The sequence below is a fragment of the Platalea leucorodia genome (assembly GCF_965183815.1).
Source record: "Platalea leucorodia genome assembly, chromosome: 5".
In the NCBI taxonomy this organism is placed as follows: Eukaryota; Metazoa; Chordata; class Aves; order Pelecaniformes; family Threskiornithidae; genus Platalea; species Platalea leucorodia.
In genome coordinates, this window is record NC_138827.1 from 31760524 (window position 1) to 31788248 (window position 27725).

The 27725-nt window shown below is 55.7% G+C and overlaps 2 protein-coding genes across 2 annotated transcripts in view; both read left to right on the forward strand.

The window, feature by feature from the left end:
* Positions 1-2693: 2693 nt before the first annotated feature.
* On the forward strand, positions 2694-5969 carry LOC309590989 (selenoprotein Pb-like). Its single transcript, XM_082312606.1, has 5 exons — positions 2694-2737; positions 3528-3745; positions 3851-4063; positions 4202-4337; positions 4995-5969. The coding sequence occupies exons 2-5, from the start codon at positions 3543-3545 to the stop codon at positions 5238-5240; spliced, it is 798 nt and encodes a 265-aa protein (XP_082168732.1). The 5' UTR covers positions 2694-2737; positions 3528-3542; the 3' UTR covers positions 5241-5969.
* An 11028-nt stretch (positions 5970-16997) lies between these two features.
* The window catches only part of ZSWIM5 (zinc finger SWIM-type containing 5), a gene marked incomplete at both ends in the record, with an annotated part of 100468 nt that continues 89740 nt past the window's right edge, over positions 16998-27725 (forward strand). The window contains one exon of the mRNA XM_082312094.1: positions 16998-17688. Within this exon, the coding sequence (XP_082168220.1) occupies positions 16998-17688 (691 nt within the window). The remainder of the gene's footprint in view (positions 17689-27725) is intronic.

The window sequence follows — 27725 nt, forward strand, 5'->3', positions numbered from 1 at the left end:
GCTATGCTGCCCTGCCCCACGGCCGCGCCTGGGGTCACACAGGAGGAAAGCCCTGAGCCTTGGCCACAGCGGGTCCCTCTGGAGCCGTGTGTCCCTGGAGGGGGCTGCAGGGAGGTTAGCAGGAAAATCCAGGTGAAGGAGATGGGCGTGCATGTGTAAGCAAGACTATGGGGACAAGGGTTGTGGGGGGGGAATGTCCTGTACCGGCAACCAGGAACATGGAGGTTGGACTGGTAAACACAGAGCAACTGCTGGTTACAGCTAAAACGCTCCTGTGCTGCCCCAGCCCTTGTCAGTGGGGTCCCACAAATGGCGGGGGGGAGCAGTGGGGTCACCGCAGGCTGATGTGCCCTTCCCCTCCCCAACAAGGACAGCATGGAGCTACCATGCTCCCCACAACAGGCTTGGGGCAGTGACTTTGCCCTAGGGGCAGGGAGGGTGAAATAGGAGAGGCACTGTGGGAAAAGCGACCTCCCCCCAACCCAAATACCCGTCACACTGAAGGGGGAAAAAAAGATCTGTCCAAAAACCGACTCGGCGTCACCTCTCAAGAGCACCCCACTGAGGGTTCCTGACCCCGTGCCACGCACCAGCCACCCTGGCTGGACCCCACAGAGGTGCACTGGGGTGGGGGGAGACTGTAATCATTCCCTTCCACCTGCCCCCCTCAAAAAAAGGGCTTTGCACTGAGCCTCTGCCAGGCTGTGGGGGACAGCCTGCACTGCACCCAGGCACCCCGCCTGCAATGGGGGAGCAGGGGGCCCAGCAGTGCCCTGTTGGGACCCCCAGCTGCTCCACACCAGCCTGGGGAAGGGGGATCCTGGCTGGGGCCCCTGCCCCGGTGAGCACATGGGCAGGGGAGCGCACTCCCTCCCTCCCTGCCCTCCTTCCCACCGCTGCGCCCTGCGGGATCAGCATGGTCCCGCTCGCGCTCTCCCACCGCACCGCCCCGTCACCCCCAGTCCCGCCACCCCCCCATGCCCGTGGGGGCCTGCAGGGCCCCGGCTCGCCCTCGGCCTGCGGCTCACCGGGGTCAAGGCTGCGGGCGAAGGGGATGCCGGGCCAGGGGCCGGCCCCGGAGAGGCGGTTCAGTTCGCTCCTCCCCAGCATGCAACAGGCCATGGCGGGACGGGGAAAGGGGTTGGCGATGCCAGGGAGGCTGCAAAGCAACCTGCACCGCCATGGGGAAGCCTCCCCGGCGGGAGGAATCGGTGGGTGCCATCCTGGGCAAGGACGGGACCGGCACACATGGCGTGAGGCCGTGCCGGTGTGGCATGGGAGCTGCCCCGGCACGTTTAAAGCCAGGGACGTGTGGCTGCCAGATGCTGCGGGTGCCAAAAGCTTGTGTCGACCCCAGAGGTGCTGGGTTGTGTTTGCAGAACAAACGCTGCCCAGGCTGATAACCGCACCGCAGGCACCGCAGCCGCTGGCTCGGGGGTGAGCAAAGGGAGGAGACGAACCGGCTGGCAGGCGGTGGCTGGGGGTCCCCTGGGACCGGTGATGGAATGGCTCATGCCTGTGCTGGGTCATTCCCTGCCAGCCTGAGTCCCATCGTGGCAGGGCATGCCACGGGGAATATGTGCCCCTGCTCAGTGCTGGGTGCTTCACGTTACCCGGGGTACGCGGCGGGGACTTGGGGGGAGCAGCGTGCAGATGGGGGGTAACAGCTCTGCGGCGGGTCCGGCATTGGTCACAGGATGGGTCTGCTCCAGGCTGACCCCGCGCAGCTGCGCCCGCTCCCCGATCCCAGCCCGTGGCCCCATGTTCTTGATGAGATCCCTGAGCCCCTCCAGCCCCCCAGCAGCGATCCCCTCTCTCCCTGCTGCTTGTGGCTGTTTTCGGACAAATCCCCCCCTCCTTTGTGTCATCGCTGCCCCCGTTGTGTCTGTGTCTGCTGCCCTTCCCTGCCTTATCATGTTTTTGTACAGAGCCCAGGTACAATAAAGTGCTCAAATATTTGCAGAGATGTCCACGTGTGGTCAAAGTGTTGAGCTCCTCTTGTTTGGTTGGGGGGTGGAATCCCCCGGCGCTGTGATTTCCCAAGGGAGCCCCGGCTCCACCACAGCCCCCCCGGGCGCAGGGCTGGGCAGGAGGCACGGGACTGGACACCAGGGGCTTGCTGTGGGGCCAAGCACAGCCCAAAAGTGGCCGTGGCACCACGCGGCAGGACGGCACGGCCTTTGGAGTGGCACCCCGCAGGGCAGGGAGCTCCGGCATCCCAGGGGTGCGGGGCAGGCGCCTGTCTTTTTGGCTGTAGGGTGACAGAGGCTGCACTGGAAGCTCCCGGGGGACCTTGTGCATGGGTGGCACTGTTTGATGTCACCTCATGGTCCTGCAGCCCTTTGGTGCAAGTGGTGCTCCTGGCAATGCTGCCCGCTCTCCTGTGCCTGTGGGGGGGTTTTGAGTGGCCGTGCCTGGCTTTTCCCCGTGGCACCGCCTGGCACCCCCTGCGCCAGCCCAGCACCAGGCACCGCTTTGCCCCAGCACGGCTCGGGCCGGGCTGTCGCAGCAGGACCCCGAAGCTGCGTGGCACCAAAGGGGACAGTGCCTGCCTTGTTGCCGTCCCCCGCGGCAGGCAGTGGTGGCCGGGCCACAGTCCCTGCTCCAGCTGGGCTCTTCTCCTCCCTCCTGGGCGGGGAGAGTGGACAGGAGATAAAAGGGAGACGAGGGCCAGCTGGGCATTGCTGAGAGCCGCTGGGGCTGGGAGCGAGGTCTGGCTGGAGGACGGCAGTGAGAAGTGCGGTATTGAGGGCTTCTTCTCGCGGGGGAGAGGGCTGGTGATTGGGGGTTCGTCCATCCATCCTGAGCAGACCCCACAGTCCCCTGCTCCCTCTCCACCTCCCTGGATCATCCCCCCCAGCCCCATGTCCTCCTCCTGCCCATTAATTCTGGAGGGTGTATCTTGGGATGGGCAGGTTTCGGGGGCTGTGGGAAGAAGGGGCTTCAGGCACATATTGGGGGCAGGGGGGTTAAAGGCTCTGTGTACCCCTCAAGAGCTTTGTGGGGCATCAAGGACTCTCAAGGTGACCTGAAGGTGAAACCACCCCTGCCCCACTGACTCCCCTCCAGTGATGGGGGCTGCACCCCTGCCCACCCCTGGGGCAAAGACAGACCCTTGGCCATGGCTGGGTCTGACTTTTGGGGTTGGGGAGGTGGAAAAGGCCCCTGGGGGGGGGACACAACACCTTTATCCCCTGATGCCTAGAGTGGGTGCCTTGCCTCTGGGGGAGACTGGGGCACCCTGCAGTCACAGCAGGTGCCCGTGAAAGCCGGCGGTGAGGGTGCTGTGCTTGTCAGGAGCTGGACACCCCAATCCCCCCACCTCACCCCCCTTTCCTCGCCCCGCTGGTGCGGGTGTCCTGGCTCCCAGTGCAGTACTGGGACCAGTATGATACGGCCCACCAGTCTTTGTCTGCCCCAGAGGGTTGTGTGGGGAGGCGGTTTGGTGTTGCAGCGGGGCTGGGAGGACCCCATCAGGTTGAGCCCCAGTGCAGAGGAGACACTAACACCCCATTTCCCACTGCTAGGGCCGGGGGTCTGGGATGGGGCTGCTGGTGCTGGCCCTGGCCGCCTGGCTGGGGCTGGCCTCGGCATCCGAGGAGGTGGCCAACAGCAGCCGGCTCTGCCGGGAGGCACCGGCATGGAGTGTCAATGGCTTGAGCCCCATGGAGGGGGCGGCGGGGCAGGTGACGGTGGTGGCCCTGCTGAAGGCCAGCTGACACTTCTGCCTGCAGCAGGCCCACAGGTGAGCCCTGCTCCCCCTACCCCAAACCCAGCCCTGCCACCTTGGGGGACGGCATGGTGGCCCTCCACCCCAGCACCCCCCATCCCAGCATCTCCTTCCCCGCAGCCTCGGGGATCTGCGGGAGAGGCTGGCCCGGCAGGGCACGGTCGACGTCCGCTACATGATTGTCAACGAGAAGTCTCCGCTCTCCCGTGCCATGTTTGGGGAGCTGGAGCACCAGGCCCCGCCAGGCGTCCCCGTCTTCCAGCCGGAGCCGGAGGAGCCTGACGTCTGGCAGGTCCTGGGGGGTGACAAGGACGACTTCCTCGTCTACGACCGGTGAGTGTCCCCCATCTTGGCTGTGGCTTTCCTGGGGGGTTACAGAGCATTTGATGGGCTTCCCAAGCTCCCCCCAGGGCTGGGCTGGGGGGACCCCAGACCCTCCGCCTCGAGCCAGGCCATGGCTTGTCCCTGCAGGTGCGGCCGCCTGGCTTTCCACATCCAGCTGCCCTACAGCTTCCTCCACTTCCCCTACGTGGAGTCGGCCATCCGCTTCACCCACAGCAAGGACTTCTGTGGCAACTGCTCCCTCTACCCCAACACCACCCAGGAGGTAAGGAGCAGGGATGCTCTCTGGAACGGGGCTCCCTTCTCTCCTCTGGCATTGCACATCAGGAAAAAAACAACCTTATCTTCATGTTGGGGACAGGCTGGGTTGGCAGCTGTCCTCGTCCATGGTTGAGAAGGAAGGTGATGAAAGGTCTAGAATAAGGAGAGTTAAATAGGTCAGAGCTTTCAGGTTGAGAAGGAATGGACTAAAGGGGTCATAGCCGAGGTCTGGAAAAGCTAACTAGGGTAGCTGGCTGTCCTGATATAAGAAAGGAGAAGGCAATGGACCCAGAGGTGGTAAGCTCAGAGCAAAGAAAAGGATGTAGCTCCGGGCTCAGCAGGCGATTAGTCACTTTCTAGGAGAAAAATCCATCTAGAAATACTAAATGCAAAGTCCCTTTCCTGGCTCAGAAAATCTCTGGACCACAGACAGCTTGAGCCAAGGGATGTAGGTACAGACTTGTGCTCTACGTGCTCCAGTCTCTCCTGTCCTCCCTGCACCCTGGGTTGGGGCTGGAGAGCCTTTGCTCTGACCCACGCAGCTTTCTGCATGACGGATGCTGGTCTGCTTCCATCCCAGCTCACAGGCATGCTTGCAGGCTCGCTCTGGGGCCATGTGTGCAGTCACATACCACACCAGCCCTTGTGTTACTTTCCCCAGGCTAACAGTACCACGGAGGTCCCTGTAACCCTGAGCCCGCTTCCCGAACAAGAGGGGAAGGAGTCGGAGACCCCCATCCACCAGCACAACCCCCTCCATCCTCACCACCACCAGAAGGTCAGCAGCGAGAGAGCCACAGACCCGAGTGGGGACCATGAACCTGTCATCCATGCTCACCGCCACCATGGGCACCACAGCCAGCCCCATCACGAGGGGAAGAAGCAGAAGGAGGGAAATGAGCACTAAGCCAGGCTGGGCAGCCTTGCAGAAGAACCCAGTAGTGTGCAGACCATGCCAACTCACTTCCCAGAGGCAGGAAAGGACTCGCTTTGGGCTGCTGATCACCAGCAGTGTTGGTATAACAACCCCCTCCAGCATCCCCCAGCTGGGTCGTACTCCCACGCTGCGACCAGGGATGAAAATCTGTCTCACACCCCCCGAGGTGCTGCATTTTCAGCCCCAGGGCTCGGTTCTGAGCCTTCCTCTGCTGCCGCCTGCCTTTCCGTGCTCAATGAAGCCTGCCGTGCAAACTGGGAGGTCCCCGGTCACTGCTGGCTGACACTGCACAGAGCAGCAGGGCAGGGGTGGAAGGGCCAGAACTGGGATGGGAGCAGCACCGGCAGCATGCCCTGGGTGTCGGGGTACCCCTGGGTGTCCTGGCCGGGGAGCGAGGGAAGGGACAGCCTGTGCCCCGCAGGACCTGATCCCAGGGGACGGGGGCACTAGGAGCGCCGGGAGGTCGCAGCTCCCCATGGTCTAAACCCTGTACCCCCATAGCTGTCACATCCTGGGGACCCTCCAAGCCTTGCGCACGGGTATGTGCAGTGGTGATGGGTGGCCGCAAGATGGTGGCCTTGTCCCCTCTTGGAGACCGAGGGGCTGTATCCAGGGCCCACAGCCCTGGGAGGACGGGGGTGAAGATCCTGGGGTCTCTCCTGGGGAGAAGCGAGATCGGAGGGCAATGCAGATCCAGAGTACGAATAAAACCTCTGTGAAGCGACCCCTGCTCAGCCTGGGCTCTGGTGGGACCCCTTCCCCAGGGAGGGTGGGAGGCTCGCTCAGCACTGGGCTGGCCCTGGGCATTTCTCCTGGCACAGGGAGGGACTTGGGGCTGGGTGCGGACCCCATAAAGCCTTCTCCTGTTCAGAGACTGGGCGGTAAAGGGGCTGAAGACCGAAGAGACCCCATCTCTTCATACCTTCTGGTTACCTCCTGCCAGGATGTGAACCCAGGGCTTAGTCTTTCCCAGGGCAGGGCATTAACCCTGGACTGCCAGGAGGACGTTTGGCTCGGCATCTCAATCTCTGGCTTGTAGGTGCAATGTTGAGGTGCCTGCCCTGAGCTGCTGTCGTGGGGCTGAAGTTCCCACATGCAGTCCAAGGTCACCTTGGGCATCTTGTTCCCAGTGCCCAGCCTGGTCCCCATTGCACGCACGGTGCTGGGGGCTGCCCAGCACTCAGGCAGCTGGTTGCTGCATCCCTGGCAGGCAGCCGTGCCTGCCTGCGCCCCAGGCTGCCCCCACGCCTGTCTCAGCCCCGCAGCCCTTCGCTCCAGTTCCATCCATCATCCCACACAGCCCCACGCAATGCTTCCCCTGAACTCTCCACCTCCTCTCTGGGCCCAACAGCCTGAGTGGGGAGCACAGAGATGGTTTTTCTGCTTCGCGTTATGTGGTGCCATGCTGCGGTGTGTGTCCTGCTGCTGATGCCCTGAGCTGACTTTCTGCCCCACGTCCTGGGAGGCTGCACCCCTCTGCCCTGTCTCTGTGGGGGGATGCTCTGCCCAACGACTGGGGCAAGAGCCAGGGTGAAGAGGAGCTGTTCCTCCTGGGGACAAGGGCAACGGGATCAGGTGGGTCTTTCTCACCAGCCCGTGGGAGCCAGCCAGGCTCTCCCCGGGGCGCTGGCTGAGACTCTGCTTCCCCTCCTCCATCTCTCCTCCTCCTCCTCCCCCTTCCTCCTCTACCTGCTCCCAGCAGTCCACAAGGGCACCTCTGTCTGCTGCTCCTGCCATCAATATTGAGGTTATCTTTTTCTTCTGGCAGCTGCTGTAATTGAAACAAAGCAGGCCGGGCCTCACGGGCTCCACTCCTCTCGCTCATTTTGCTGGTGCTGCTGAGACAACTAATTCATCTTATCGATGCGTAGTTGGCCTCTTTTCCTCCAGATCCAGGCAGAGCCCTCTCCCCACCACAGCTGGTGGGAGCAGTCTGTGTCCCTGCTGGGTGCTGCTCTGACCCAGCCTCTGGTCCTCAGCTTGCAGCAGCTGGGTGCTGGCCACCAGCAGGAGTTGCCAGGGGGGAGAGGTGCAGCCTGGAAGGATGCTGATGACTTTTATCTCTTTCTTTTGCCTTCTGATGCTTTCTCAGCCCTTTCATTAAATTTCACATCCTTTCCTTGCACAGATCCTAAAGGTGTCCCTGGCAAGTAGGTGACATTGCAATGAGCGGGGAACACACAGATTTGCATTCCCTTGCTGATGGCCAGATCTGCAATTAGCAGTGGCAGATAGAAGGATCACGTCTGGTGCTGGGTGGGTAGTCCAGTGGCACCGTGCTGCACTGCTACCGTTTGGCTACCTCCCAGCAGATGAATTTTTAGCCCTGAAGATTTGGGTTGGTGTTTTGCTTTGGGTAGAGAAATTGAGGCATGGAAAAGAGCGGTGACACTGTTCGGGTGAAGTCCTGCATGTCTGAGTAATGGCCAGGGTTTAGGGTGAAGCAGATGCTGCTCCATACATTATTGTCCAAAGGCCTGAAAGGTGCTGGAGACCTGGAGCTCTTCAAAACCTGTGTCGGCGTCTACACTCCAGCAATGCTGAGGCAGAGCTTTGCTCCGCACGGCCTGGAGGAGAGGTATTTTGGGGGAGTTAACAGGCTCTTCACATCGCTGATGTCTGGGGGAGTAATGCTGTTAGTAGGAGTCAGAGAGCTCCAAGGAGTGCTCAGCAGTCGGGGGGCTGGCTCAGCAGGGGAGGGTCCAGGGCAAGAAACTGGGGCTGATTTCAGGTCCTGGCAGTGCTGCGCTGTGGTACCCTGGTGTCTGCGGCTGTGCCACCACCCTGGAGGAGGATGCACCGTGGTACCCTGGTATCTGTGGCAGTGCCATCGCCCCAGAGGAAGATGCACCATGGTACCCTGGTGTCTGTGGCTTTGCCACCGCTCCAGAGGAGGACAGACCCCAGTCCTACATCACATGCAGCCTGCTGCCTTGGCCCTGTGTGCTGCTCCTGCCGAGGGCCAGGCAGAGCCTCTCAAGAGAGGGGGAACAGCCAGTCCTAATGTCAACAGAGGCCTCTTGTGCAGTGATGCTGTGTCAAGAAGAGGAATGGGTCCCTCCTCCTCCGCCCATTCATCTGGCAGCCGGGCCTGGCGTGCTGCCAAGCCAGGCTGCTTTGGAAACATTTCATTGAGGAGGCAGCTGAGCCTAGGAAAACAGAATGAAAATATACAGAGAGATCACTGTTGTTAGGCAAAATAAATGCAGGCGGCTGCATTTCTCTCCCCCAAGTCCAGCACAGCCAGGCCCCTCTTGCTTCTATGGGGTGAGGGTGAATGCTGCTGCCTGGGGATGGCAGCCATGTATCCCCATCGTGGGTTAGGAGCTGGAGAACGAGGGCTGCACCAATTGTCCCCAGCTTTGGCCAACTTGCTGACGTCCCTGGTGAGTATGTCCAGACTCATCTTGCTGTAGCATTGCCCAAGGAGGTGGGACAGAGCAGAGAAACAGCTGCAGAAATGAGCCAGCCCCAGTGTCTCGTGTCCCCTGCATGGCCACCAGTGCTGGAGGCTGGTGAAGATGGGGCTGAGGAAGTGCGTCAGATATTGGCCTCGTTCATTCCCATCTCCCTCCCCAGAGTCAGTCACGGGTCCTGGCTGGGCATGAGGCCACCAGTGGGACAGAGCCCAGTCCCTGCGTTTTCAAAGCCCTGTTTCTCGACATGCCTCATCTTTCGTCTGCTGATGGAGAAAGAGCAGAGTCACCCCAAAGCAGTCCCCAGGGACAGAAGGTGGAGGCACCTCTCTGACTTTTGAGCAAAGGTGCATTCAACAGGTTCACCTTTCCCGTTGTTTCCCCCATAACCTCTCTTCTCCCTCCAAGTCTCTCCCCGGCCATTTGCTGACCTACAAAAGACCCATCTCAGTTCCTTCCCTCCCTCCTGGTGGGTCCAGAGTGGTTGGGGGGGGCAGAGCTGGAGCCCGGGCCCCATGGAACATCAAGGCTCTCGCCCCTCCACGGGTGCTCTTAGTGCCGCTGAGCGCAGCTTCGCATGGCTTCACCTCCTCTCTGCGTCCACTGAGCACGGACTGGCCATCGCCGTGCAAGAACAAAACAGCCATTTCTCCCTGCTGCTGGCTTCTAGCTCCTACCGTTGTTCGCTGTCGATGGACGATGGCATGGAGGGAACAATTTGCTTCTGTTATGATTTTGATCTGGGGGTTGAAAGGAGCCCAGTGTGAGCAGACAAAGCCCAACCAGCACCCCAGGAGAGACACATCTCACCAGCCCGACATGTGTGGATTTGCAACACGGAGATACCCGCGGCTGAGACTGGATCCCGCGCTCATCCCTGAGTTTATAGGAGCTTTATTAAAATTCAGGCTCCCTCCTCTCGCCTTCCCACCAGGAAAGCAGCTAGCAAGCTACTCCTTTTTCGCTGCCATGCGAGGGGAGATTTGCCACATCTCTCTCCATCTGTCTCTCCTCAAGACGAGCCGGGTGCGACACCTCGTTTCCAGTCGAACCAAGGTGCAGTGCCGAGATGCTGTGTCCTGCCTGCATTGGGTGGCTTCAAGCGGCGTAGCCTCGTGCCAGGACTGCCAACGTCTCTGCCGAAGCGTTGCCGCTGTCTGCTGCCGGCTCCTACGCATGGAGAGACGTGTGAGGACACGCCATCCTGAAGGGGAGCTGGGATGGGCGGGCTGTTAAAGCGAAGGTCAGCATGGTGCAACCTTCCCTTGTCCCGCTGAGCCCCTGCTGACCCACGCTTGGGGCAGTGCTGGGGTCTGGCCTCACGAGTGGGTGCCCACGTGGGGACCTGCACTGCCGAGGGCTGAGGTATGTGAGCATCCATCGTGGGGAGTACACCTGACCGCCGTGTAAAGGAGCCGGAGGAAGAGGAGGAACCCAGGGAGCAGCCTCTGAGAGAGAGCGCTGTAACGCCTACCGAAAAGACACCAGTTGTGAGCCGGGGTGGGCGGCTCCCCAGCTACGCTGAGAGCCCTGATAAAGCTATAAAAGAAAATCTGAGTTAATGGCATTTGTTGGTTTTTACTATAGAAGAGGTTCCAAGCTGGAGCCTTTTCTTTCTACGTGGATGTGCCTGTGGAAATGCCTCTGGAATAGATTGTTGAAATGGATGGTAAGGAATGACCCAGACGAGATGCTCCAGGTGTCTGAACTCCGGCTCCTGAAGCCTGCTGCTGAGCGTGGCCTGGGACGGTGGCCGACGCGACAGTGATGGTCCTAGCGGCATCTGAGGTAGGGCTGGCAAAATGGTGCAGACAACCGTAAAGACCAGCAGTACCAGGCATGAGGAGAAGGACTACAAATGGAAATGGTCCGTCTTTCGTCAAAGCTGGGTTTTATGTTTTGTCTTCCTTAGCCACCCAGCCAATCAGCATGCAGTAAGAAGCCCACTCAACCAATCAGCATGCAGTAAGAAGGCCACACAGCCAACTAGCACCCAATGATTGGCCAACCAGCCAATCAGCCCCCTGGCACTGTACCTTCCCAGCCAAGGAGCCATGTGGCATTGTAACTTCCCAGCCAATCAGCTGTGCGGTGTTGTAACCTCCCAGCCAATAAGCCGTGCGCCATTGTAACCTCCCAGCCAATCAGCCGTGCAGTGTTGTAACCTCCCAGCCAATCAGCCGTGCGGCGTTGTAACCTCCCAGCCAATCAGCCATGCAGTGTTGTAACCTCTCAGCCAATCAGCCGTGCGGCGTTGTAACCTCTCAGCCAATCAGCCATGCGGCGTTGTAACCTCCCAGCCAATAAGCCATGGGGTATTGTAACCTCCCAGCCAATCAGCCGTGCAGTGTTGTAACCTCCCAGCCAATCAGCCATGGGGTATTGTAACCTCCCAGCCAATCAGCCGTGCAGTGTTGTAACCTCCCAGCCAATCAGCCGTGTGGCATTGTAACCTCCCAGCCAATCAGCCATGGGGTATTGTAACCTCCCAGCCAATCAGCCATGGGGTATTGTAACCTCCCAGCCAATCAGCCATGCGGCGTTGTAACCTCCCAGCCAATCAGCCATGCGGCGTTGTAACCTCCCAGCCAATCAGCCATGCGGTGTTGTAACCTGCCAGCCAATCAGCCGTGCCGCGCGCCCATGGCAAGCAGCGCGGCGGCGGCAGGCCTGCCCGCCCTGGGGGAGCCTCTCCCAGCCGGGCCGGCAGCCGGTGCGCGGGTCTCACGCCTCCGCTCCCTTGTTTCCCACCGTTAATTGCGCTCCATCGCTAAGATTTTGCAGCTTCTCTTTGAGGCTGAATTTGTCCAGCTTCCAGCCTCTTCTGCGTTGTTTTTTAGCTCGCGGAATCTGTACGTTATCTTCTCTCCATTACAGATCTTTTCCTTTTTTCCCGAAAAAGTTAAGTTTCTTCCTCTTCCACTAGAAGACCATTCCCCACCCAGAACAATCTACATTTTAATTACAACTTGCAAAGTGTGTTAAACGCAGAGGGTAAAAGGCTGGAACGACACAAAGGGGTTGTCGCGTAACCTGCCCTGGGTTCTCTGCCCAAGGAAGAGGAGCAGGACCCCGGGTGACGGAGGACAGAGGGACAAGCCCCAGCCCCGGCCTGACCCCGGCTTCCCACCCGGCCAGACCCTGCAACCCGCTCGCGTCTCCGAAGCCAGGGCAGACCCGATGCAAAAGGCTAACGGAAGCATTGTTTATGCTTTGCTTTGCCATCATTTATTCATGCTCTTGTAGCCTGCAAAATGATTCCCCGGTTATTTTAGCGTCTCTAATTAACGGGAGGGAGCTCCAGCGGCTGAGAGGGGGGCGATCGGCCGGGGGGCTGCTTTCTGCTGAGCTCAGTGCCGTGGCAGCCAGGATGGATGCTGCGCTCCGGCATGGGGCTGAGTAACTTTCTGGAGTGCTCTGTGCTTTTAGAGTCCGTGCCGGGGAGGCGAGAAACAACTCTTTCTCTTGGAAACTGAGGGTCTTCGCCCAGCAGCTCCTCTGGGCTTAATTGCTGGCCTGCACAGCAAATGCATTTGCTGGAAAGGTGCAGAAATCCCCGTGGCAAGGCAGAGGCTCAGCACTTTGCTAATCTTATGGGGGATGGAGGAAGGCAGCCCTGGCAAGCCAGAGGTGTAATGTTGTGTGTGCGGGAGAGGGGGAACAGCAGCTCCCGACAGCCCTAACTCTCTGGTTGGGTGTGAAGGGGATTCTGGGTCTGCCCGATCCCAGACTGACACCTGGTACCCAAGCACCTCGCTCCATTTTCCTCCCTTCCTTGCTGCTGCTCCAGACCATCTCCTTGTTCCTCCCCCCACTCTGCTCCTGGATCCCCCCTCTCCAGCTGCACAAAGGAGCTTTCCAACCTCCACCCTGGCCCACGGACCCCATCCCCACAGCAGGGCTCGCCGGCTCCCCCCACTCACACCCCCCAGCCTCCTGCCGAGGTCCTCCAGGACCCCCAGCCCTCCAGGTCCAAACTCCCAGAGCCTGCGGTGCACGGCAGGCAGAGGCTATGTGGCATGGGGTGCCCTGGGGAGGGCAAGGCATGGTGCTGGGTGCAGGCATCCTTGATTATGGATCAAGGACGGTCTGAGGTTTTTCTCAGGGATTGCTTTGGCAATAGGTGAAGGGCAGAGACGCTGCAGCACCCTCAGCATCCCCTGCTTTAAACTTACGCATCCCTGAGCCGATACAGAGACATACAGGCAAGCAGAGCTCTTCCTGTGCCAAAGTGAGGGTGAGAGCAGCCATCCTGCACCTGATCTTCGAATTCAGCCCATGCTTGGGAAGGGGAGGTGGTGTCTTTCAGTCCTTGCATTTCTCTCTTGAGTGCACAGACAATTGCAGTCAGACCTGAAGGAGGTCCCTGAGATTGTCAGTTCTGGAAAGTTTCATAAAATAACTGGCAGGCTACTAAAAAGCAACTTCATTAGAGTCCCTGCTGAAAGAGGAGCACTGCAATAACTCAGCACTAATGAGTCAGTGGAGAATCCACAGGGGATTCGAACAGTTTGATGGCAAAAGACTCCAGCTAAAGCTTACGCTTTGTCGGAGACCTTACTAGGCACTGGAGGATCTAAGAATGGGGCTCAACTCCACAATCTACCAAAGCAAGGTATGGCTTTCCCTTGCTCACAAAGCCAAATATTTCATAAGGCTCTCTCTGCCCGTTCCTTGACATTGGATCCACAGGAATGCTAAGGAATAACTGTCCTGGGCAATAGATCCCTCTGCTCCTGAGTCCATTAAGGCAGGGGAGCTGCACGCTGCGTTATTCCCCGTGTCCTTTCCCTCCTGCCTCTGCTCTGAACAGCAGCAGAAACATGGGAAAGGCAGAAGCCACCATGCTTCCAATGAGTACCTAGGGCTGGCGGCTGTAGCAGGGAACTTGGCTGCTGATAAGCCTGGCTTCGGCTGTTTCAGAGCAGCAAATCCTCCGGGTAGCCAAAGCAGGAGCTTGGTGGCCACCTGCACTCTGCTGTCTAGCTCCTTTCCCATCGTTAATTGGCGATAAAGCTTCTGCTGCTCTTGTATATCTTCATCTGCCATCAGAGGGCTTCCTTGGTGCTCACTGGGTCTTGCAAAGTTCTGCTGTCCTCTCTGCAAAGCTCAGTCAGTGTTACCCATGTTAGTGGGGGCACAACATTGACTGTTCACAGTCAAAGCAATGTCGAAGAGGCACGGGAGCATCTAAGAGAGGGGAAGATGCCTAGGGAAAGGCAGTCTTTCTGCTCCGGATGGGGTTTGGACATGGTGGGGAGAGAGGAGAGCAGCTAAATGAAGGGGTGCAGGTGGGAACAGCCAAGGAGGTGGCATCGCCTTGGACTGAGATGTGGCACCTACCAGCACTTACCCTGTCTGCCACAAAACAAAGCACAGGTGCCAGGAAACCTGCAGCGAACATCTCAGCAGCATCCTTTTCCTCTCTCTTTGTTGGAGCTCTGGAATTTAATTTCTAGCAAGAGGAAAGCAGATTTCTTGCCCCACAGCACCTGCAACTTAAAGCTGGACTTCTGACAGAGCTGGCACCCAAAGAATTCCTCACGATATTGCATTGCACTGCTGCCCAACTGCAGTGTAGAGCCATGGGGGCTCCAGCCCCTTTGGTCAGTAAATTTTATAGCCAGGGACTCAAAATAAAATACTTTCTGGGGCCAGCACGAAAAGTCAGCCCTTTGTGAATAACACCAGCACTGAGGCCAGAACGGCTGGAGTTGGTGGGTCGCAGCACGGGCAGACCCTGACCAAACAGCCTCGACGGTGGGAGGGGAACCGGGGCTGCCAGCGGTAGAGGCTCAGCAAATGGCCGGGCTCAGGAAAGCGTGCGGTGAATTATTGATGTACCTGGTTCCAGGCTCTGAATGAGCAGCATCAGGGGCTGAGCGGGAGGCTGACATTTCGCATCCTTCCCCGGAGAGAAGAGGTCTGTCTATGTTCTCCAGGAGGAGGAGAGTTCCCCCTTGCGAAATTCAAGGCAGTAATGAAATGGACAGGGAGAGACGGAGAGGATTGGGGAGCAAAAAAATGTTCAGATGAAGAGGGAGAGGAAAAATAGATTGATTTGTCTTTGAAATAACATGCTAATCCCTCAGAGACAGGCTGGCCAGCCACTGCACTGACCTCGCTTTGATTTGAGTCTGGATTATATGTTTTATGCAGTGAAAAGTCAGCTCGTTGGGAATGAATAACCTCCCTGCTCGAGCTGAAGTCTAAAATCCTCTTTATTGGCACTGTCTGGGGACGACGTAAGTAAGGACACTCAAGGTTGTCACTAGGTGAGCTCTGCAGAGACTGGCGACAGAGGGACCGGACAAGCTGGGGTGCTGTGTCCCAGCTCTCGTGCAGGCTCACCCGTGCCTGAGCAGAGCCGGTGGCTGCGGGGACACGGGTGCTGGCAGAAACTCCCGGGCAGTCAGGCTGCTGTAACACCGGAGTCCGCGGCCTCCATCATCATCAGAGCTTAAGATCCTGCCGGACTGGTCTCTGCTGGGAAGGCGTGCCCTACCTTGGGGCAGGAGGGTGCTTTGGGGTGGCCCTTTGAGGTCCCTCTGTGCAGCCAGGGAGCGGCAGAGGCGGACGAAGCCCTTCTCATCTCCCCAGGTCCTGCTGCGGCCACACAGAGCAGAGGTGACGGGCAAAATGCCATGCTCGCAAGTGCTCCCTGTCGTATCAATACCTTACGGAGAGCGAAATGCCTTTCAGGGTTAAAGAAATGGGGACGTGATCCCTTGGGAAAACGTAAACAAATCTGTGTGTAGGTGCTGCCCCCCGCCAGGCCCTGCCACCGGTTAGCACTGATTATCTTGAACAAGATGAGCGGCAGCAAGGAACACCTCAGCCTTCAAGGAAAACCTCTTCCTGACCTTCATCGATTAGCATGTGGCTTGTTCTCTAAAATGGAGATCTCTCATTGCAGTAGCTCTGCCTGCTCTCACTACCTGCCTGAGATCTGATGCCTTCCCTCCGAGTCCCGCAAGGGAGACCTTGGGCTTGGAGGTACCTCGTGGCACAGCAAAGGTGCATAATTATTTCCTGTTCCCTAATTGCATCGCCCTGTTATTCCAGGAAATGTACTCCTGCTCTGGCAGCAAGAGTAAATAGGAGATCTCTGCAACAAGGGAGTAACCAGTAATGCTCTAGATGTGACTGAACTGCAGATAGAAAGGAATCGGGTTTAGATTCTCAAAGCGCTGAGAATAACAGAGTAAGAAACCCAAACTCTGAGATCTGTGAGCTCTGCTCTTCCTCAGGGGGTCTGCCACTTAAAATTAGACAGGACAAAAGAACGGGAATGTATTTCTGGGGAAAATCCTGGGACGGTGTCCTGCTGGACACGGCAGCAAAGCATCCAGCCCCAGCAGAGCAGCAGCGCTCTCCCCATCGGCCCCGTGCTGTGCTGGTCCCGGGGGTGCTGCCATCACCCTCTGCTGAAGCAGAGGCGGGTGAGGAGTCAGCTCCTTGGATTTTGGGGTGCCGACTCAGGCAATATGTGCTGAAGGACCTCGCTTTAATGCAACCCCACCTAAGAGCACAGCAGAGCTCCCTGGGAGTCAGCACTGCCTGTGTTTCCTCATCTCCTCTCCCAAAGGCTGAGTGTGCCCCAGGGCCCGGTATTTTCTCTGCCCCCGAGGATGCTGCACTGACGTGCGGGATGAGCATCTTTACCGCAGGGCTTTAAAAGAAAAAGCAAACCTTGATGCCCGCTGAAGGGTAGGGCACTGCTGCCTGCTCTGCTACCCGGCGTAAACCCGAAGGCGATTTATGGGTTAGGCTGGGTGTTGGATTTGCGGGTTGGGCTGGGCGTTGGGGAGGCCGGGTACGGCAGGGCCGGCAGCAGGAGCCGTCCCCGGTTCCCGCCGGACGCCTGGAGGAGCGGTGCCGTGCCCGTGCCCCTTGGCGGCCTCTGACTCAGCACAAGCCCCTTGCGCTCGGCGGGCCTGGACCCCCCTCGCCCCCCAGGGACGGGCAGCCGCGGGGCCTCCCCGCTCCCCCCCTCCGGGCACGGGGGACGCGGGGTCGCCCGTGTCCCGTCCCCGCCTGGGGACACAGCCAGGAGGGCACCGGGGCTGTCCCCCGGGGCCACCCCCTCCCCGGCCCGCCCCGCCGAGCCGCCCCCCGCCGCCCCGGCAGGTGCAGGCCGGAGCGGGGGTCCGGCTGCCGCGGGCGGGGGGGGGGCCGGGGGCTGCGAAGCGTCCCGCCCCGGCGGGGGCCGGCTCCCGGCCGCTGGGACCACCCCCTCCAGTCTCCACCCCCGGTCCCCCCCCCTCCTCCCCGTCTCTCCTCCCCTCGCCCGGCTCAGTCGGTCGCAGCCATGGCGGAGGGAGGAGAGGGAGAGGAGCTGCTCCGCCCGCCGCTGCCCGCCGGCGCCCCGGGCCCCAAGCGCTTGTGCTCCCGGGCCTGCCCGGCGGGGGGCACCGGGGCCGCTCACCCCCGTCCCGGAGCCGCGGGGGCCGGCGCCGGGCCGGGCGCGGGGGCCAGCGGGGCCCCTCCGGCGCTGGCCGGCTGCTGCCCCGCGGCGGCGGCGGGGACGGCGGCGGCGGGGGCGGCGGGGCCGGCGGGGCCGGCGGCGGGGCCGGGGGGCGGCGGCGGCGGCGGGGCGGGCAGCCTGCTGCAGCCCGAGTCGCTGCTGGACGCGGCGGCCAAGCGGGTGGCGGGGAGCTGGGCCTTCGAGCGGGTGGAGGGCCGCTTCCAGCGCATCCCCGAGCCCGTCCAGCGCCGCATCGTCTACTGGAGCTTCCCCCGCAGCGAGCGGCAGATCTGCATGTACTCCAGCTTCCAGCCCGGCCGCGCCGCCGCCGCCGCATCCCCCGCCAGCGCCGCCGCGGGGGGACCCTCCGCCGCCGCCCCCGCCCCGGCCGGCGAGGAGAGCCCCGCCGCCGGCCCGCCGCCGCCCGCCGCCCCCGCCGCCGCCCCCGCCGCCGCGCCGCAGGGCGAGGGGCTGCCCTTCCGCCGCGGCATCCGCCTGCTGGAGACCGGCGCGGTGGACAACGTGCTGCAAGTCGGTGAGTGCCGGGACGGGGCCCCTGGGGGCTTCTCTCCTGCGCCCCCCCCCCCGCCGCCATCCCCTCCAAACACTTCAGCCTTTTGTCTGGCGCGGTTGTGGTTTGACAGGAAAATCCTGCCCCGGGGGCAGGGACCGCCTGTGCTCCGCTGGGAGGGTGCCGGCTTTGGGGCTGGGGAGGGCGAGGGGAGGGCTGGGGGTGACCCCCCCTCCCGTTGAGGGGGGTGCGTGTGTGTGCCCGGGTGTCAGCGGCAGCTGCCCGCGGCGTGGACGCCGTCCATCCAGCCCGAGTGGGAAAATAAAGCCAGCCCCCTCCCGCCCCCCCGCCCCCAAAGCGCCCGTCGGGGATTTGTATGGAGGGCACGCAGCCCTGCCGCCCCCCCGCCCCGCAGCCGGGGTCCCCCCACCCCCGAGCACCCACGGGGGTCCTGGCCCTGCCACCGGGAGATGGGGTTATGAACATAATGCGTCTCTCCAGCAGCTCGGAGCCTTTGCCTTTGTCTTCTCCATCGGGGGCTTCCCCCCCTTGGAAAATCTCGGGGGGGGGGGGGGCGTCTGCCCCCCGCTTTCCCCTTCCCAGCGCCCTGCACGGGCGCCTTCGGCGAGGCTGGCGGGCGGAAAACGAAGGGAGCGGTTGGGGTGACAAGTTGGGTGGACTGGCGGGTACCACTGGTGGGTACCACCGGCGGGTACCACCGGCGGCCTGGCGCGATGCGCGTTTCGGGGATGGAGGCGTGCGGCCTTCTCGCTCCCCTTCGGTGACGAAGGGGCCGTGGGAATGATGGTGGGAATAATGGCATCGTGTTTTCTCTCCATGGGCAGGTGGCTTTTGTGTGCGCTGGCGGAGCGGGATTGTCGGAGAGGAAATGTTGTTCCTCTTCGTCGGTCCCTCCAGTCCCTGTCCCCATCTGAAATCCGCCTCAGATCTGTATATATTTAAAGAGAAACAAATTGTGGTGTTTTACATAAAAGAATCCGCTCCTGGTTGTCACTGGAAGTGATTGAAATGCGCGTTCCCATTTAAATGACATTAGGCTAGAATTTGTTTTGCAAATGCGAAATGTAAATTCATTTTGTACCAGGGTATGGCGTGAATGAGTGGAGGGAGGGTGGTTTTTGTTGTAAGGAATGGTTAGTTCGGCTGTGTTTATTTAAAGAGCCCTCCTTCCTTTTGGGGAAAAAAACAGCTTAAAAAAAAAAAAAATCCCATTTGGTACAGTTTACATTCAGAAGAGCATTATCAAAACATTTTCCGTTTGAGACGTGAAAATAGGAGACAGCAGAAGAATTCTCCTTCCACCTCTGAGGATACGCAGTGAAAATTCCTGTAGCACAAAAGGTTTTTCTCTGAGGATATGATTATACCCTTTTTTTTTGGATGAATTAATATTTTCTAAGGGCTGCGTTAAGATGATTAATTATTCTAAGTCTGTTTAAAACACTTTGAAACTCAAAACCGAATAATTTTTTTAGAAGGAGAGGAGCAGCTCTGCAGGAACTTTAAAATTAGGAGGGGGGAGAAATAATAGCTTATTGTGGGTGATGCTTTATTGACCTGCCCACCGAGGTGTGGATGCAGTGAGCAGCTGGCGTGGGAGTGGGAGATGGCGGTAACGGTTGCCTGAAACCAGGGCTGGTTCTGTATGAAGGAATTTTCTTTTTTAGTGAGTTTTTTTAAAATTTATTTCTCTTTGAAGCATGGCTCTGACGAGGTTTTAGCCAATGCTCTGAGGGATCTGGGTGAGCGCTGGGGTCAGGTGCGTGCAGGACATGCCGAGCGGTCCCATCCCAAAGTGACGTCCAGCGCTGGCGTCCAGCATCACGCGCGCCCTGTCTCCCTGCGCTTCCCGCTGCTGTTTTGGGTGAGCCAGAGGACGAGGAGGACGGTCCCGGCTCTGGCGTTTCGTATCCCCTGACAAGTCTAAACCATCTCCTCAGCTTTGAAATCGGAGCCCGCGCCCATTGTCCTCCGAACCGTCAGCTTTTTAGATGAAGCAGCATGTTCTGGAAGCGCTCGCCGCAAAGTCGTCGGGTGATTTATCTCTTGTTTTTACAGCCCGAAAGGGGCGCGCGGGATGCTCGCTGTGGGAGTTTGCCTTCGGAGCAGGGGGGGTTCAGGTCTTGGCTGTAGCACGGCTCCTCTTCGGGTGGCAGCGGGTGGGTGATGCAGGGTCGGACACCTCTGTTTTTGTCCCCGGAGCAGCCCTGTCACAGCAGTCTCTTGCAGCCCCGAGAGGGAGGAGGAAGATTTACATCAAACAAAAGGCTGTGAAGGGCTGCGTGTTTATCCGGGGTGGATGGGAGGCATAGCTGAGATGTCTTCTGCCAACTTTCCACATCCATCCTGCGGATGCTGCTGGAAGGTGAGGTGGAAGAGCTCCAGCCACTGGAGACACAAACACTTTGTGGCTGCATGTGTGTGTTTGCAATTAAGATAGGAACTTGGTTGTCGGCTTATATGGGAACCATTACGTCTTGGAAAAAAATTAAACCCCAACACTGGCTTACTTGATGCTCACCAGCGCTAAATCAAAACTACTGTTCCCTTCTAAGGATCTCTTTAATGGACACCGCCAGCTCCCAGCATCGCAACCTGAGGTTTGCACAGTTGAGATTTGCTGTTAATAAAGATCAGATGTTTGTACAGTCATGTTTCTGACTCAGACCTGTGAAAAAATAAGAATTGTACGGACGTGAAATTCCTTCTCCCTGTGGTTGGAAAAATCTCTTTGAAAAACTGAGAGCCAAAATCCAAGAGGAATGGTCTTCTGGAGATGGAAGATGGTGTGGAGGGGTGAGGGTTGTACTCATAGGGGCAAACTGCTTCGGCCTCCAGCTCCCTCGTGCTTACAAAGCTGGCAGGTCTGAAAAAAACCCATATATGTCACATTATCAACCAATAATTCCTTCATGCTTAGTAAAACTTAAACGAGGCTTAAACCCTGATCTCACTGGAGTCATTAAATTGATTTTTTTTTTTTTTTCCCCCTGCTCAAAGAAAGATCTTGGATGTTGAACACAGGCATCTTTGTCTTCTTAAAAACTGCTTTATTATTATGTGTACAGATCCTGTCTTTGTGTGTGTGTGGTGTGTGGGGTTTTTTTTTTTTTTCCTTTTAATTTTTAGACAAATGACAAAAGCATGCAGGAAAGGAATGCAGAAATGCCAGGCTTAATATAAAGCATGCAACTGCACTGCATGCTGGGAATCCTAAAGGATACAAAACCTTTAACGACGGCGGTTAATTTTTAACAAGTTCACTCGCATAAATATTTATGAACAAAAGTTTTTACACCATTATCTCTTGGGTTCTTGGAGAGAGAAAAGACCTTTGGTGGATTCTGACAGTAGGCTGTGATCCAGCAGAACAAATTTGCGTTTCTTGCCTGCACGCCCCAGTCCGGTATAATACGGTTTGCCCTCGAGTTGTCGCAGCTGGCGATGGGTGGGCGAGTGTCTGGGGCAATTTTAGGTGGGAATTCTCCTTTTTCTGAAGCATCAAGCTTTGTGGTGTTCTTTGCGTTGTAACCAGCCACTTAGGAACCTATATGGTATGTGCTGCCTATGGCTCCTTACTCACAGATAAGCCTTTGTGCCCTGATGGGGAGGTATGCGGTCCAGCCATAAGTACATAGGCAGAATTTACTTTTGCTGTTAGAGTAACAATGAAGCAGGGCTTTAAAATGCACTAGCTTTGTAAACACTTGGAGGGAACCTGTTTGTTTTCATTTGTGTTTTTTTTTTTTTTCCTTTCAAACCTGCAATTAATCCTCAATATTTTATCTGATGCTTTGCCGGTCACTGCTGGGTACCTTCCCGTGGTTCCTAGTCCCGTGATTAAGTTGGATGTCCAGGCACGGGGGATTTTCTGACCCTGCTTCAACAGCCTTCTGCCTGGGCAGAGGTTAAGATAGACCTGATACCTGTAAGTAATACCTGTAAATGCCTTTGGCATTTTAATTGGAGGAGTTTTGATTTGGAAGCTTTTTGTTACACTGTGATTTTCAGCCTCTGTCGGTCTATATTTGTAATGATGCCTGTTGAAATGCAGCTTCAGAGGTAAAAATACCGATGGGTTCCTATGCTCTTAATGTGGTTGAAACTACTTTTAGGTTTTTTTCCAAAACTACTTTTAGGTTTTTTAGATTTTTTTTTTTTTTTTCCTAAAAATGCTCTCTTTTAGGCGAGTATTTGGTTTCCCTCCCCTGTGACGTGGTATGGGGCAGAGTCTAAATTTGTATGCAGTTGTTTTTAAAAGTCTAGGTGGTATGCTGCTTTATAGAGTTGTTTATTTTGGGGAAAACACTTTGATGGGGCTCTCTAGGGCCAGTTGCGGTTGCTTTTGTTTTGTGTAAAGATAGGTCTCCTCCTGGGTCTTGGTTTAAGGCTGTATCCAGTGGGAGCAGGTTTGGAAGGAACACCATGGGTCGTGAAAGTTTTTTTTTTTCACGTTGAAACCCAGTGTCTCATGTCAGGGTGCTGCTAAGGGAGTTTAGTTTTTCTGTATCCTCTTAGTTTTTGGGTGGAGCAGTTGTTGTACAACATGTTTCCAATTTGCTAATTAATTTTTACTTTAGTTTTTTTTATGGGTAGATTACTTTATCCTACCATGTATATTAAAATACTTTAAACCACATAAAAGGGGCCGGCAGAGGTTCATTAGCCCTATCATCATGGAAACTGTTGAACACGTTAAATATACATTAAGCCCTTTACGTTTCTAATTATTTTTTCTTAACATACATAATTAAAAGGAAGGATTATTAGGTATTAAAACTTATGATCTGTTTATTGCTGCTCCCTCATAGGTGAGATATTTCTTGAGCGTGTTCTGGACTGTATTACAGAAACTGGAATTGGAGATGATGAAAGCCACCAGAGTTCCTTGCTGGTCGTGCAGGGAGAGCTAGGAGAACTTTGACAGCTGGGATTTTAACTTTTTTTTTATTTTAAGCACATTTATTTATTGGCTTTTGAGTCTTTTTTAAGAGTATAAACAGACCCTCTGAAGCTGGGATGTCTTTTTAACTGGGTGGTTAATTACTCCAGGCAAAACGATGCTAGCTTAGAGAGGCTAGAGACCTGAAAAATAAAGCACAAGAAATTAAATATTTAGTTTTGGCTTTAAGAATAAATAGGTTTGAAGCGTTTTTCAGGGAGGAAGTGTGACAAGTCCTGGTTTCTGGCTTGAGCAGGCAATAGGAGTTTGTTCTCAGCTTACCTATGCTTTTATAAAGCTTAGCCCAGGTGAGACACTGGCTTTCTCTGCTTCCAACACGAGTCATTTACAGCAGATTTTAATTTTGCTCACATCTAGAGGGAATCTTTCAGGAAATATTTAACTGTGCTAAAACTGCAGTAACATAAACCACATGTGCCTGCGTGCTTTGTTTCTGAGGCTTTGTGCGAGGGAATGTGCTTTGCTGTTATTTGACGCTTGCTTTGATGTTAGATGTTTTATGATTAGTCCCTCTAACCTCAGATAGGACTTTTGGAAAACTTAAATGAGTTCGTCTATCCAATTGCTCTGTAAAGTCACATTCAGCTGTGAATCGTCTCTTGTGGTGTGTCAGCTTTTAATTTTCTTTGGAAATATATATATTAAAAAAAAAAAAATCTTGGTAGCATTAGTGTGGAAGAGAGAGTTTGTGGGCTTACGTGTTTCCTTGGCGTGTATGTGAACCTAGCCCTGGAGGAGGACCTGGTCCATGGGGGAGACATCGAGTCTTTGATGGTTTTGGGGTTATGTCCTGCTCCCCTTTCCCAGCGGGAGACCTGCTCCCGTCTGGGGTTAGCTCAGATGAACGGTATGGCCAACTTTGTGCTTGCATTTAATTTTTAGGGTTTTTGCATTTAGGTTACATGGGGAGCTCTGTGTTTAGCGGTGGTGCAAATTTTACATCGCCCCCCCTGCCCTTGAGGATGGAGTAGCTCATGCGGGTGAGGAGCTGAGCAGGGATTTCAAGAGGAGCAGCATCTCCTCACCCTCTCAATGCAGGTGAGCCTGGAGATTTTCAGCAAGAGGCCAAGGCTTGTTGCTGCATGACGATGCTTCGTGCTTAAAGCAGGTGACTTGCCTTCTGAAGATGTAGGGGTGTTGGTGTTTCTCCCAGCAGTGCGAGGTGTTGATTTCTGTTCCTCTGCCCATACTTTGAGGAGCAAACCTTGCATAAGGTCCTGGGTGAGGTGGTGGGGAAGGAGTCATCCCTTGCTGCCCCATCTCTTCACACTGCTTGTTTCTCCTGGTGGGGCCATGGGTGAGATTTGCTGGGGACCTGGGAAGGTGGGTGCTGGTGCTGGGGTCCTCTCCTGGCTTTGCTCAGCAGCAGGCAGGTGATGGTTCATAGAATCATAGAATATCCTGAGTTGGAAGGCACCCACAAGGATCATTGAGTCCAACTCCAGGTTGAACCTGTGTTTCCCCATTGATCTCCCCATCTGCGGCTGGCATGGATGACTTCATTTTACAAGGAGTTAGAGGTGTGGAATAGCTATCTTGAGGGTATTAAAATGAATTTCTAGTACATCCTACCTTATATTTGATGCTGTCTTGACGAGGTTATGTCATGGGGTTGTCATACTCATGGTCCTCTGGGGATGAGAGGAGAGGAGGAAAGCGGCTCCTCTGAGTAACTAATACCTGCCTTTGCTGAGTCTTGGCTTTCTTCAGCCTCAGTATCAATAGAAATCGATCCGTTTTCCAATGAAAACAGAAACTCAAAGACACCAAACCTTGGCTACATTGATAAGTGCTGTGAGACAAGTCTACCTTTTGGATGAAGCCACTTTTGGAGCCAGGACGTGTGATGGCGGTGGGGAGCTCTCCCTGTCCCTTGGCAGAGCTGCCAAGGCCCTGAAGATGCTCTCCTGCATGCTCGGAAGAGCAGGACTGAGACCCGCTTAATTTTTCACCTGACTTTCACAAGGGTAGGGTCTGATGTACAGGCTTGACCCCTGACTTCTTGTGTCTTTGCAACGGGAGTTAGGAAAAGGCCTGATAGCATCTCACAGAGAGACACAGGTCCTGCAAAACCACTTCTTGGGCAATGTGTGGCGGGGAAGCATCTTCATGGTTTTACGATGAAATGTCCCAGGAACAAAAATTCGATTTTTCAAAGGCTTTTTTTTAATCCTGATATTTAAACATGAATAGATTCCTCTTGGTTGGTGTGGCGGGTGTGTTTTATTAAATGCTGAGGAATTCACCTGTGCACGACACCACCACATTTCTCTCCAAACGGATTTTCTAGTGCCGTGTTTTAAGAGCATTTGCTTTTTTGTCTCAAGCTTACAGCTTAGGATTTTGTGCAGGATTGGGGTTAGTCCTTGTAAAATGGTGCATTTGAAGTAATGCACAAATTAAATCCTGGGCTTTTACTTGTCGCATTCTAGGTGCACGTTGCCAGGTTTTTTTCTCTTTTTTTTTTTTTTTTTCTTTTTCCTTTTTTGCATTTCTCACATCATTAAAAACACGAATGTGCTTAGGAGGCAGACCTGCTGGGATGCCAGCTCGGAAAGGTTACATGTAGATATGTTGGTCCAGCTTGTTGCCTGCAAATGTCCTGCTGCTATTGCTGCTGGGTTAAAATGGGAGAAGGGGGTCTGCATCCCCCTTGCGATGCCCTGCTTATCGCTGGACTCCCGTAACGAGCTACCTGCACCTACGCCACCCAGCTCGTTTGACCGGGGGCTGCTAATCGTTATTGAGGTTCGCTCAGCAGGACGTGGCGTGGTATCTGCCTGGCTGCTGTCTTTGCACCTGGAGACGGTGCCCATGCCCCACAGCTGCCGGCGGGGAGGGATTCCCTGTGGGAACGCGGGAGACATGGCGTCTGGGACCTTGGCAAGGTCAGGACAGGCTGTGCCTCCGCTCCGGATGCTGTCCAGTAGCCCTGGCCTCCATCCTTCAGCTGATGGCGGCGTGTGAGCGACTGCTCGGGATGCCGATAATAGCCTTTACTCGTTATTGGTGTTATGTGGTTTTTAAAGGCAGGGATCGCAGGAGGTGCCGTCTGCCGCTGTGGATGTGCGGCTGCCTTGATGAAGACGAGTGCCCTGTCAAAGGGGTGGCAGAGCAACAAATGGGTTCCTGAGATAAATAAAATTTGCATTAATGAACTACAATGGCTTTGGATGCCAAATTAAAAGAAGTGTGTCTGGAGGATGAAAAATAAATGTATTTTCTGTCTCACTCGCTGGTTCTCGTCTCTTTTGATTTTCTTTATCATCAGAAAGAAATTTTTAATTTTTTTAAAGCCAGTTGTGTTTATTTTGGTAACAGTTCATTGGCTGCTCTGTGTACAGAAGCTTTCTCTTGAAAGTATTGAAACTATATTAAAAGTGCTTTTGGCTGTCATCTTTTATTTTGCTTCTCCTTCGTTCTTTTCCCAAAGCTGGGTCGTTGCTGTATCAAATGCTCTGAAACTGTCTGGTAGCGTTTTCCCTGCGGTGCTCTGTATAAACTGGAAATAAAAAGGGAAGAAATTGCAGGATTTGGATTTCTGCAGCTTTTTTTTTTTTTCCTCAGTGTGTGTGTGTGTCCCATTGAAGTCTGAGCAGCTGTCTCCATCCGCACAGCCCGCCGATGGCATGCACAGATCTGCTTCTTGTGATTAAAAGGAGAAATAATACCCCAGTGTTCAGAGAGGGGCCGGGGGGGGCAAGTGAGCGCCCGGGGAGCAGCGCTTCTCCCCTCCTGCCTGCCCGTGCCTGCTTGGCCCAGGGACCAAGGGAGCTGGCAGCCTGGCTGCTCCTCCCTGCATCCTTATGGCTTTATACCCCCGTGAAAGAAGCATCCCATGCCGTTTGCAGAGAGCTGCCCCGTTGCAGCATCTCCACCCCGGGGTGGGCTCCTCCATCCTGCACCGGCGACCTGCAGAGGCCCCGGGGTTTTTATTCTATTCTAAGGATGTCGAAACATTTCGGCGGCGCTGCAGCCGCTCACTACCGGCGCGCTTTGAAAAATACCCAGCAAGTGTCGAGCATCTGTCTGTGAAGGGGGAGGAAATCCCCCCCGTTATTATTTTCTCCCGATTGTCCTCGCTTGGTGTGGCTTTGGCTATTATGGGTTTGTAAAATAGAACTATATATGACCTTTTATCTTACAAGAAATAGGTTAAGCCATTTTTAAAGAAAGTGGTGGAGTCAGCAGTGCTGCTGAAGGAGCTGCTTTCGCATGGTTGATAGGCTGTGAAGCCGTTCAATGGACTTTGGTTTCAGAGACAATATCTGTTTAAATTAATCTTTGTCAGATACATGCCACTGCAGACAATTCAAATTCCATTTGCTTTCTGATCTCATAACAAAAAAGCACCTTACACTGGTTCTTTTATTGTAAAATTAACTTTTGTCTGTGTGTCCTGGAAACAGGGGTGGCATAAAATCTAGTTAAAAGGCTCTGTTATAGGAGGATTCTGTTTCTTTGTACAAGGCGGACTTTTTTTTTTTGCTTCTTTCCCCTGCGTGCATTTAAAAAGAAGACGAGTGTTTGAGATGGATTAGGGAGAATGCCAGCAGATGGACCAATTCTGTTGTTGCTGCTGGCAACCATCTAAGCAGCCATTTTGAACAATGCTGATACCGGGGTACTGATAACACAAAGATGAGGATGGGATAAATATCCAGCTAGTCCCTTTCTCCCCGCCTGCTCCTCCTCCCTCTCTTTCACGCCGCCGCTGCAGCCGTGTTATTAGAGAACCTGATTGTTTCCAGAGAAATGCTTCATCCTCTTAGCTCGGGTGGTGGACGTCTAGTGTTGCTTATTGCCTTGATTTTCCTCATGGTTGTTGGAGACGTTGGCAGATCAGCCTCTTCCAGGAGTGCCCACTGCATGGGTCCTAAGGGGAATGTGATGTTTGGGTGCTTTGCAGTCGTGATGCTCTTTCCTCTACCCTAGTAAAGCATGGGGTGTTCGGTCCTTGCTGTGTAAGCGGAGACAATTTCTTTCCCTCCTTGTGCACATTTTAAGTGCTTAATTACAAAGTGTGATGGCATTTTGTGGGCAGATGCTAGGGTTTCAGGAGGTGCACTGTGACCTA